The sequence below is a fragment of the Podarcis erhardii genome (assembly GCF_964252035.2).
Source record: "Podarcis erhardii genome assembly, chromosome: 8".
Classification (NCBI taxonomy): Eukaryota; Metazoa; Chordata; class Lepidosauria; order Squamata; family Lacertidae; genus Podarcis; species Podarcis erhardii.
This window is the reverse complement of record NC_138499.1, coordinates 90823377-90835739: the sequence shown is the minus strand read 5'-3', so window position 1 is coordinate 90835739 and position 12363 is coordinate 90823377. Positions and strand designations below refer to the sequence as shown.

Here is a 12363-nt window from a genome sequence, read left to right as displayed (position 1 = left end):
CCCAAGTAAATAAATATACTGTGTTAATCAAAAGTGCAGAGCCAGCAAAGCGCAGTTTTAGGTCTACAGGTTGAATAAACTAACAATAAATATAGGTAAAAACTTTTAAAGGTTAGTATTTAAAAAGCGCCTCAAGCTATTAACAGTACAATAATTAAGGAAGGCTGTTCCATATAATTTTTTATCAAAGATGTCGCCTGCAGGGTTGCAAGGACGGAAACTCCTTCCGCGCTGCGAGACAGAGCCTCCTCCGCCAAAACTACGACTCCCAGCATGCCCCGCGCCAGCCAAGCTTCCAAAGATGGCCGCCCTTTGCGCCGCCGCTACTGGGCGAGGCAGGCATTGGTCCGCCCCCGCCCCCGCCCCCCCCCCGCCCCGGAGAAGAGAAAAGCGAGACACGCGCCCGCGAAAGAGAACCCCCGAAGGACCTCCGAGCCGGGCAGCAGTCCCGCCCAGGCCCCGCCTGCCCCCCTCCCCCCCCGCCGCCCTTCGCTCCCTGGCTGTGGAGGCGGCGCGGCGCCCGAGGGTCTCCCGGCTGCCGCGCTGACGGCGAGGGCGACGCCCCCCCCCCAACTGCCCGGCGATGTTCTCTCGGAGGGGCCACGCCGATGTCAAGAAGTCCACCCAGAAAGCGCTGGACCCGCGGAAGGACGTCCTGACGCGCCTCAAGCACCTCAGGGCGCTGATGGGTGAGTGGGGCAGGCGGCGGCGGCGGGGGGGGGTCCCGCTCGTCCCGCTCAGCGGCGCTGGAGGGTGCGAATCCGGGATGCCCCGGGTCCCCTCCCTGCCGTGTGAGGTCCTCGTTATCACAGCCATCACTACTTAATGACATTGGCGAGTTGCTTTGCCCAGGGCAGCCCAAAGCGACTTTCAATCGGACAGACAGGCAAAACCGAACCAAACCCAGAGATAGGGTATAACGTGGCTCTTTCCTGCCCCCCCCCCCGCCAACCTCCAGAGGGGCAGTGGGTCAATGGATCTGGCTGTTAACCAAAAGGTTGGTGGTTAGAGCTCACCCAGGGATGGCTGTGGGTAGCCTTCCTGAATAGCAGGGGGTTGGACTAGATGACTGTCAGGATCCCTTCCAATTCCACAATTCCATGATTCTCACAGCCCCCATATATGCAGTGGGGTGGGAAAGAATTTACTGTTGTAAGGAAAGCAATACCATGACCATGGTGTACTTCAAACACAGTTCAAATCCACACAACAGGGTGAGCTCCCCTTGCTCTGTGAACAGCATTTCTGTGCACTCTAGCTTCCATCACAGTGTCCCCTTGCACCAGAAGCGGTATAGTTCTGCTGGCCACATGACCCAGAAAGCTGTGGACAAACACCTGCTCCCTTAGCCTGAAGCAAGATGAACGCCACACCCCATAGTCGCCTTGGACTGGACTTAACAATCCAGGGGTCCTTTACCTATTTTTTACTTTGTACTTTAAACATTCACTGCAGTTATGAATGCATGCTAAGTTGAACCAATCTCTGCAGCTAGTACTCTTGCCATGTTTCATGTGTGCACCTAAGGTCTTGCCTGTGACCTCTTCTAACTCTGTTGTTTACATTCTCTTCTCACAAAGAGCCCCCCCCCCTTTGTTAGAGTACATTGTTGTGATGGAGATAAAAAAGATGGCAGGTGTATTGTAAGCAAGGGACAAGGATAGGGTTAACATCCTTGTGCCTCAAACTCACACGCACTAAAAAAAAGTTGCTGGCTTGTTCTGCAGTTTTAAAAAGAAGTGTTTTTTTAAATTTCAAAGTGAATCCTGATTCATGGTATTGCATGTTGCCAGGAGGCAAAAGACAAATCTTGATGTAACTAGATCATGATAAGGAACTGGTTTCTCTGTTCAATTGTTCCAGCTTTTGTTAGTTAAACTTAGTAAAACTAGGGTAATGCCCAGCATACCCACTTCCTGTGCTCTCAGCTAGACTGGAAATATGAGCAGTGTCTTCTCCTTGGGGACAATAATATTCTTGCACTCACCCCATGTGCATTCACTGTGAATTTCAGTTTGTTTTGATCTTGCAATGGTCCCTGTCAGTTGTGTGGATTGTCCATTGCCAGCATGGGCTGAACCATCTTGCAGAGTCTTGAAGCAGTTCCACTGGCTCTGAAATCTGAGCTGGCTGTATTATGTCAAGCAGTGGGGGAGGTGGGAGTTGTTGAGTAAAATAAACATCCATTCTACCTAACTTTATCACCCTCCTATGAGTAAACAAAGCACTGATCTTCCAGGAAGTTGCATAAGATAATGGCCTAATTCACAGTGTATCCCTGCTGTGCTGCTTCACACTGCAGGTGGGACTCAGCTGTCTCAGTGCTCCATTAGAAAAACACCTGCAAATGGAAAACCAAGGGGAGACTAAGCTTGATACCTTCTCCACGGAATCTAGCTTTATAGGTGGATAATTTTGTGTGTGTTGGGAGGTGTATCCAATTGAGTGAGCTCCTACCTGCAGGCTGCAGTAGTTCTGCTTAAACCAGGCTTCCTCAACCTCGGGCCTTCCAGATGTTTTGAGACTACAAGTCCCATCATCCCTGACCACTGGTCCTGCTAGCTAGGGATCATGGGAGTTGTAGGCCAAAAACATCTGAAGGGCCAAGGTTGAGGAAGCCTGGCTTAGACACATAGGTTTGCCGTGTTAATCAAAGCTAGACCAATATTGTGCTGGAATTACTGAGGCCTATTTAGATAGTGTTCTGAACCGTATCTTTTTGAGGATATTTTAAAGATTACTGTATACCAATTTACATGGGAGTAAGGCCTATTTAAATCAATGGAACTTGCTTCTGAGTTGTCACGTATAGGATTGTACTGTATGTTTCCCAACCCATTTTGTAGTCTACAACTGTTTTAAAGTTCCAGAAAGCCCTTGATAAAATGCATTACTAAAGAAGCAGCAATATATCTGCTGGCTCCAATTATCTGAACTGAACTGTCTTATTCAAATATACATTGGTTTATTCTCCAAAGATTTTAGAACAAAATAAACCAAACTGTGAAGTCTTGATGTGCGTAATTAACTTGTTTAATAGCATCGAGAGGAAAACCAGGAATTCACAGGAAAGTATATTGGGTTTGTAGGTAGGAGCACTGCAGAGAGTTTGGATGAATAAATAAATATTTTTATAATCTGTTTTGTGGCCAAGGTTAACTCCCATAGTGGTTTACATTTACAATTCACAAAAGGTACAATGTATTAGGGATACTTAGAGGTGTTCATGGCAGTCTCTTCTGGAAGCTGATTACATTATCCAGATTCTAGGCTCTTCTATTCAGAGAAAGGGGGTGGAAGGAGCTGTAAATGGATGCAGAGGTTGATTTAGGGAAATATACCAGACCATAGGAGCGTCTCTCCATTGATTTTACTCTATATATTCAGTGCAAGCCTTTGCAGATTGTGTTTGGTGAGACTTACTCTCTAGTAAGTGTGTTTAGGATTGCAGCCAAACCAAGCTTTTCTTAGCTACAGAATACGTAGTGGTACATAGCATTCTGTGAAAACCAGTGACCTACCTGTGTCATATTCACTACCACAGAGAGCCAGCATGGGTTTCTTAAGTCAGCCATGCCAGAATAACCTTACCTCCTTTTTTGATAAGAGTTACTAGTCTTGTAGGCTATGGGAGTGCTGTAGACATTGTATAAAAGCTTTGACAAAGGCTCCTCAGTATCCTTGTTGGCAAGCTGGTAAAATAGGGCTAGATGATGGTACCATTAGGTGGATTTGTAGCTGATGAATAGACCATATCCAAATAGTGCATTTCAGTAGTTCCTCGTCAACCTAGAAATAAGTGACAAGTGGGGTTCTGCGGGATGCTGTCCAGGGCCTAGTGTTGGTTAACATCTTTATAAATTACTTGGATGAAGTAGTAGAATGTATGCTCTTCAAGTATTCAGGGCAGCTAACAAATTATGTTGTGAACCACCCTTAGAACTGCAGAACACAAATTCAACAAACAAACAAACAAACAAACAAACATACTTAGAAGACAGAAATAGGATCCAAGATTATTTCCCCATGATGGAGAACTGGGACTAAACTAGCAAAATGAATTTCAACAGAGATAAATATAAACTTTAGGTAGGGGAAGCCAGAAGTACAAGTTGTGAGAAAGAACTGGGTGTTTTAGTAAAGCTCAGGCATTAAGACAGGTGCATTGAAACATTTTCGCACCAATCCAGATAAGTAGATCCACAGACTTCTGCATACATACCACTTGTTGGATAAGGAATTTTGGTGACAAATCTGGTCCAGATGTTGATGTTATTCATTTGCACTGTATTGCATCTCCCTCCTGGCACAACTCGTAACATGAAAGTACTTGCAACCGGAACTAAATCACAGTGTTTGTATTCTAAATTATTGATATCCGTTTTTTAAAAAAATCCTGATTTTCAGAGACTTTCAGAGTGGTTAAAACGATAAAAGCTTGAATAGCACAATTCATTATTTAAATGAAACAAGTAAAATTCCAGCATAAAAACTAATCTGAATGTTTCTGTTAAATAACTTGGGCAAATTAAAAGGTTGCCCAATAAACGTTGACCAAAGGGAATCCTGCCTGGGTAGAACCTTTCATAAATGGGATACCACATCAGCAGTTGGGTGAAGGGAAGTACCGGTAGTCTTTACTGTGCAGGAAAGCATTCAGAGTTCCAACTATTAAAGCTAGGTAAGAGATGAAAATGAAGAGGATGAGCCAAAAGCTGTGTGCAAGAAATTGGGGTTTAAGGAGGGGTACATTTCTTGCCATATTCATTTGTAACCAATATTACAATTGGAGAATTGAAGCCAATTCATGGCCCCTGATCTCCATTGACTTAAAGCTGCTTCTGCTTTTACCTGCATTGTATGATGCACTGATATATGTCTCAGAAAAGTTTGAGAGTGTGTCTGAAGTCTATTTGAGATTTAATAGTATCTTCTTGATGGAGCTAAGTGCAAGTTAAAATGTGAATGTTTGTTCCATTAACTCATCTTAGTCATGTGTTAACCCAGAAAAAGTGCTGTCTGTCTCCTTTTATATCGAGTCATGAATTATTCAGTCTGTTCTGTTGGTTCATGTAAGAATGTTGAATCTATTAGCAGAGCTTCTAACTGTCAGGATGAACCCCAGTGTTTTGCACAAACTCTTCTTTTTTCCATTATTACTCCTGCCTTGATACTCTTGATGGCCCTCAAGGTCTCTACATTCTTTCTCCTTGTCCGGTACCACCCTAGTACATCCTGCAAAGGATGAATTGAAGCAGAATACAAAATAGATCATAGATAAATAAAAGCATGCAATTTTCTGGCACAGAATACTTTTGATAAGAGTTCCCATAGTTTGGCAATGACTTCAGTTCACCTTGCTTGCTCTTCAAATTATTTTATGTTAACAGTTAAAACAAGCACGTAATGTTATTCTCATATGACTGACTCCTGCCTGATACTTGACCTGGGCTTCCTGTAATTCTCTAACTCCTGGTGGCTCATCCAGAAGTATGTGCAGCTCATCTGAGTTCATTTGAAACTGCAAGTCAGCAGCTGCCCCACTGAACTTCCCAGCTGCTTTGTAAACTTCAAGTTATTGAAAAGGAAACAGCTCCTTTTTCAGTGAGCTTTTCCATCCACCAGACCCTCAAGCGGATTTTTGGATTCAAGTGAGTGGTGGAGATTATTTTTGTAAACTGCTTTGAGTTGGAGGTTTGTTTGTTTTTTGTTTTGTTTTTTTTTTGACAATAAGGTGGTGTATAAAGTTTATGAAATAACTAAATAAATATGGAAACTTTAGCTATTTCCTTGGTGAGAATCCCGATTTCCAAGCTGCTATTTGCCCTGGGTCCCCAAAAGAAATGGTAGATCCTATTCCAAATCTCCATTGTTTTGTCTGATTGTTTTGCCCTATTAAATATCTTCTTGTTGTTTTAAGTCTGGGCTTGTATCCATTAAATAATCAATCAATCAATCAATCAGTGGGGTAACTTAATAGAATCAATCTGATTTACCCTCAGAAAATTATCTTTTTCGGCACAATTTTTATATTTGTTTATAAAGATGAGCATTTAGCTATGCATTCCGTTTGTTCCCAAACAGCCTTATCTAAAATTTCAGTGCCGTTTGGATTATTTTTTAGGAATATAAATCCCTCTGCTTTCTATTCAAAACATAAAACACTGCAAACTCGAGAGTGAGCACTGATAAAAACAATAGGAAATGTAGTTTAGATATGGTACAAATATGTGGCAATGGAGCATGTAAGATTTGACAGTTGGACAGAGCCACCCGCCTGTCAGTGGCCGATGTAATGATGATGCCAGATGATGGGGTTTGTAAAGAGCCCTGCATAGTGCTTTGAAGTGCCACCAATCAGCTGATCTTTTCTGCTTCAAAGCACTAAGTAGGGCTGTTTGCAAGCGGCTTGCAAAGGATCCTTGCTTGACTTAGTGACTTCAAGGATCAGTTTGCTATGGAGTTCCCTGCGGGGAACACAGTATTATTACAGCTGATCCCAGCTGTCTTGCTCAGTGGATTGGTGGTGACAACAAATCTCCCTTACCAATGCAAATTAGGAGTGCACTTGAAAGCTCCTGCTTGCGCATTGGCAGCTCATTCTCACTTGCTCCTCACCTGATGTCACATTAGGTTAGGCCTGGGTGATATATCAATATATTGCCCAGGACTGTTATGAGGAGCAGACCGCGATGTCGGCTTCACTCAAAAGGTATATTGCTGGTGAAACCGCCACCGCTCCTGAGTCTCCCTGCTATCAGTGTCCACTGAAGGGGGTTAAGAGTTCCTTCCTCCAGCGGGCACTGCTAGCAGAGGGACTCAGGAGCGGTGGCGGTTTCACCAGAGATAGAGTGCTGAGTGAAACCACCATCCCACTCTGCCCTCATACGACAGAGAGGGAGAAACAAGCTGTATCAATGAAGCGCCGACACAGATTGTTCCTCCCTCTGCATCTATAAACTGCTTAACTGAGGACTGTGCAGCTGCCCTTGCCTCAGTTGAGCATTTAAAGGAGTCTCCAGCCCAGTGCTGGTTCCCGCAAGCTACCAGCGTGGCGGGGACTCTGTGAAACTGCTCTGCTGAGGGGAGCATGTTGGCCGCTCCCTGCAGTGAGCAGTTGAAGGAGCTCTGATGCTCTCATCGCTCATGCACGAGTGGTGAGAGCACTGGGCCTGTCTGAGCAGGAGGGGGGGAGGACCTTACCTCTTCTCAGCTGAGCAGCGCAAACTAGCTCCGTTGTCCCAGCCTGCGAGCCTGGGTAAAACCGCCTTAGCTCTTGAGGCAAGTGCGGGCAGAGGCAAGAGCACTTTCCCCCCAACCACGATGTTTGGCTAGCGATGCAGTGTGATGTTGAAAAGCTGGTATCACCCAGCCCTAGCCATGGTCTTAATTGGGACCTGTGGCCAGAATATAGATGGGTTTTTATACTCATGCGGGGAAAGTTAATACAAGCACAGTGTTTACTTTGTATTTCATTATCTGCACTATATCCTGGGCTAGCATGTGAACTTGGAGCCAGTTATAGATTTTTTTATTTATTTAATTTATATACCACCCTTCATTTGTAGATCTCAGGGCAGTTCACAACATAAAAATATAGCATTGGTATGAGAATGTCTGGTGCTGATATAATTAATATAAGTTGGAATTGCAATTCTATATGTAAAATGCTTCGCATTAATCCTATCAATTGAGAAGCACACTGTTCCAAAGGTGCATTGGCCACAGATGGAAGGGAAATGGCAGAAGCAATGCAGTAAATAAAATGATCATTTATGTAATGTTTGAGGACTAAAAATTACAGCAAATACTGCTTGTATTGACTTGTATGATTTCTGTTCCTGACCTCAAATGAACATGTGAATTGCAGGAATTCCTCCTCCCGTGTGTAGTGGAGCTTTTTGACATCTCTAGTCTTAACTGTGGTTCACTGAAATAAGCGAACCAGACATTGATGTTTAGTTAAATAAACCATTGTTCAAATTAGTGCTGCTTCTGAGTAATAACTGTAGTTATTTTTTTAAAAATGTAAGTGAAAGCTTCCAACTTCCTCCTTGCAGTCACAGTGAGAAGGAGCGGGGGGAGCTTGTGAACCTGATGCTTTCCTAGGCTATTACAGTAATGCTGAATCATACTTTACTATTATGTACATATGTAACTACTGTGTGGTAGAATCTAATTTTATTTATTTGAACAGCAAGCCTTTGTTAAGTTTCCAGCAGTTTCAAGGATGGCCAAGGAAGATGAGCCTCTTTGGAGAGCATGTTTCATGGTTGTGCATCTGTAGTGGGCATTGCTCTTTGGGTTCACAGTTCCAGTCTACAAAACCATGCACAGGGTTTGTTAAAAGGTAGTAGCTGCAAATGGGGAGCTTGATATGAGAGACTATGACCTAAAATATGTTGAGTCCCTCCCCCTTATAGCTGTATAGGAAATAAGAAACAGTTCTTACAAGCCCAGAATCCATTGCAAAGTTGTACAGCTGTGTTATAAGTGAATAATTTTTAAAGGAAGCTCTACACAGAATGTATTTCAGTAGTTGGGCCATTGTTTTGTTGCAGTTTAGATCAAAGTGACAATGTCCCTGTGTTCCTGCCTTGGGCACAAAGCATTGTCTGAACTGACTGGAAGATTGTACACATGCCTGCCACTTTAATCTCCCAAAGCAGTATCTCTTTCCTAATGCAGAGAAGGTAAGAGCTGACAGTAAGAGCTGTTCGACAGTGGAATTTGCTGCCAAGGAGTGTGGTGGAGTCTCCTTCTTTGGAGGTCTTTAAGCAGAGGCTTGACAACCATATGTCAGGAGTGCTCTGATGGTGTTTCCTGCTTGGCAGGGGGTTGGACTCGATGGCCCTTGTGGTCTCTTCCAACTCTATGATTCTATGATTCTAAGGTGGCAGGACAATGCTCAGCGGGGTTATAATTTCCCTAAAACTGAACTGTATTTTTTTTCTTTCATTTTTATTTATTAAATTTATATCCCACCCTTCCTCCTGCAGGAGGAACAATACGACAATATATATTTTATTATGTTAATGTCCTACCTTCCTTCCATGTTGCTTAAGTTGGTGTACATGGTTCTTTTCTTCCCATTTACACCTTGGTCTTCAAGGCCCTACTACTCCAACACTCTAATGTCCTCCCCAGCTTCTATAGATCACACAGATGGTTAGTGTATGTTGCGGTCATCGGGTTGGATTTGGTGAGGGGTCATTAGGCCTAATCTCATCCTGCACATAATCTGTGCATAGATTAGCTTGGTCTAGTCCATGATGTACTGTGATGGTGGAAAGGCACACTACAGTAAAGTGCATGAAGAGCAAGTGTCTTCAGATGATGTAATTGATGGAGTCAATTATGGAGCCTTATGATAAAGTGAATGCATTGTGAGGAACCTCAATACAGCAGCCTAGTTTCTCCACAGGTCATAAGTACCAATAATTTCTGATCCAGTGCTAGGAAATGTGAGACTATTTCTTGATGCCTGATGCAGTTGTCCAGCCTGGAAACCACTTGCACACGCCATTTTGTGTGAATGGTTCTTGATCTAATAGGGGAGATACACATGAAAATAAACTTATCGTGCACTCCAATCTCACTGGAAGGGATGTAAGAGGATTTTTTTTTTCTATTTATCTAAACTTCTGATTATCTGAATGTTCACCTTAAGGTCAGGGTAAGACTGTCTGGCAAATAAGTCTACAAATGTGACTAGCTTACAAATTTCTTATTTGTTTGCCTATCTGCATATATCTGTCAATATTTTGTGACATATTGGCATTCTGAAGGAAAGAGTGGTCCTGTTCTTTTACAATTTATAATAGCTTCTCTGCATGGTTGCTTAGGGAAGGCCTTTACCCATCTAAGGCAAGCAGACCAGTGGCTATAGTTTCAGTATAGTGATATGAGATGAAACTTTGATTATAGGATCTAGAATAAGGGCTTAAAAAAGAGGTAACATTTATTTTATTCAGGAGGTTGCAAAGAGATTACCGGTATGTGACTTCAATAGCTGAAGTCTTGAATGTTAGGTGTGTTTAAGATCAAGCCATTTGAACACTGCCACCTTATACATTGTACCATGTATTTCTATTAATACTTCTAGTGTTATTTTCCTGCTGCTTTATTTTTCTGTAGAGGTTTTAATTCTGAATTTCTATGCTGATGATGTTCTCCTTTTTCACACATGTTTTGTTTTTTACTTTTACAGATGCTATAGAGGGAAGTGAACTTAAACAGTTTTTTGAAATTAACTATTCTCAGATTTATTTTATCTTCTATGAAAATTTCATAACACTGGAAACTAGCTTGAAACAAAAAGGTAAGAATTTTAAGTGGCTTTGTTTGTTAGTATATTCTTTTAAGTTGCTTAATACTGACCTATACATACTAGACCCCAAAATCCACTCCTTGGCATATCTCTATATAATAAAAATGTAAGAATGTCACCACACAGCCCACATTGGAGGACATGTGCTGCCTCATCACAATCCTGAATTTGCCTGAATCAGAGTTGGGTGGGGCGGGGCAAAGTGAAGGCAGGTTGCCAAACAGCAGTGGCCATGGCACTGGAGCAATACAGGAAAAACGGGGGGAAGACTGGCGATTTTTAACAATGCAGAGGTTTGAGTAGAGCAAGTGGGCATGATACTGAGCAGAGAGAAGTGGCAGTTCAAAATAAGGTTTGAGTACAATGAGAACAGTTTGGAGAGGCTCTGTTGTGTTAGCTTTTTGGTGTCAACCATCTCTATTTCTCCTTGTTAAAACTGGTTTGTTTCAAATTTTTAAAAAAGTGTCCTTCATCCCTGCTTTATTTAAACCTCTGTTGTTGTTTAAAACAGCCATTTCCCCCTTTCAGCATCCATCTGTGTAAGAGCTAAAGGATGTAAAGCCCTCAAATGCTCCATAGTATCTTCACACATGTTAGGAAAGTTCAGCAAACCTAACAGCAAGTGCTAGCACCATCATCCTTTGGAAAACTTTGTTTTTGGTTTTTTTTAAGATAATTTTTTATTTATTTCCACATAAAGAATACATAACACATCACATTTTCCACTTTAACAAATTTTTCAGTTTTGGACTTCCTTCAGCTTCTCTGACAATCATCCAAATTTAATTTTTAAATACACAGTTCTTAAATTCACTATTGCCTTTCGAAAAACCATTTAAAATCTATTTTTCTTTTTTACAATATTTCTTAAACTTTTACAGAGCTTCTTTGAATGCCACTAACGTTATTTCTCTATCACTTATACCTTCCCAATAGTCCATCAGCTTTCTCCAGTCCTCGATAAACTTTTGGTCTTGTAGATATCTGATCTTCCCTGTCAATTTATCCAGTTCTGCATAGTCCATCAATTTTATTCTCCACTCCTCTAATGTTGGTACTTGTTCTTGTTTCCAGTTCTGGGCCAGTAGTATTCTCGCCGCTGTTACTGCATATTGGAAAAGTTTACAGTCCTTTCTGTTTATTTCGTTTCCTATAATTCCTAAAAGAAAAGCCTCTGGTTTCTTAACAAATGTATATTTCAACATTTTCTTCAGTTCATTATAAATCAGTTCCCAGAAGCTCTTCACTTTTTTACATTCCCACCACATATGATAAAAAGTGCCATCCTTTTCTTTACATTTCCAACATTTCTTACCTGTTTTATACATTTTTGCAAGTTTTACCGGTGTAATGTACCATCTATACATCATTTTCATTATATTCTCTTTTAACGCTATACATGCAGTAAATTTCATATTTTCATTCCATAATTTAATCCAATCATCCATTTGTATATTATATCCAAAATCCCTGGCCCATTTTTTCATAATCGATTTAACTTCCTCATCTTTTGTATGCCATTCCAGCAAAATTTTATACATTTTAGATAGTATCTTAAATTCGTTGTTTATTATTTCAATTTGAAATTTCGACTCTTTCTCTGCATATCCATATTCCTTGAAATCCTTCTTAAACATTTCATTTGTTTGTAAATAATGCAACCAGTCATATACATGCTCTTTTACCTCTTCATAAGGTTTCAATTTCCATCTCCCCCCTTCCTTAACAATTAACTCTCCGTATGTAATCCAGTTTTTCCTCATATTGGTTTTTTTAACACTCATAACCTCTAATGGAGACAACCAGTGTGGAGTTTTAGGCTCGAGTAGGTTTTTATACCTATCCCAGACTTCTTTCAATGATCTTCGGAAAATGTGGTTCTCAAAGCCTACATGACCTTTCTTCTTTCCAGACCATAAATATGCGTGCCACCCAAATCTATTATCAAATCCTTCTAAATCTAGCAACTCCGTATTATCTAATTTTATCCATTCCTTTAACCAGCAGAGACATGCTGCTTCATAATATAATTT

The 12363-nt window shown here is 41.5% G+C and overlaps 1 protein-coding gene across 8 annotated transcripts in view; it reads left to right on the top strand.

Moving 5' to 3' along the window:
* The first annotated feature begins 523 nt into the window (after positions 1-523).
* Positions 524-12363, top strand: part of RALGAPA2 (Ral GTPase activating protein catalytic subunit alpha 2) — a 212114-nt gene continuing 200274 nt past the window's right edge. For 5 of the 8 annotated variants that reach the window (XR_014159042.1, XM_081872571.1, XM_081872570.1 and 2 more), the window contains exons 1-2: positions 525-689; positions 10211-10321. Coding sequence is in view for 6 of the 8 variants with exons in the window: in XM_081872571.1 (XP_081728697.1) it covers positions 584-689; positions 10211-10321 (217 nt within the window). In the remaining 2 variants the exon portion in view is untranslated. Of the gene's footprint in view, positions 690-10209; positions 10322-12363 lie in introns of those variants that run through there. The other 3 variants (XM_081872572.1, XM_081872575.1, XM_081872576.1) reach the window with 2 other exon arrangements.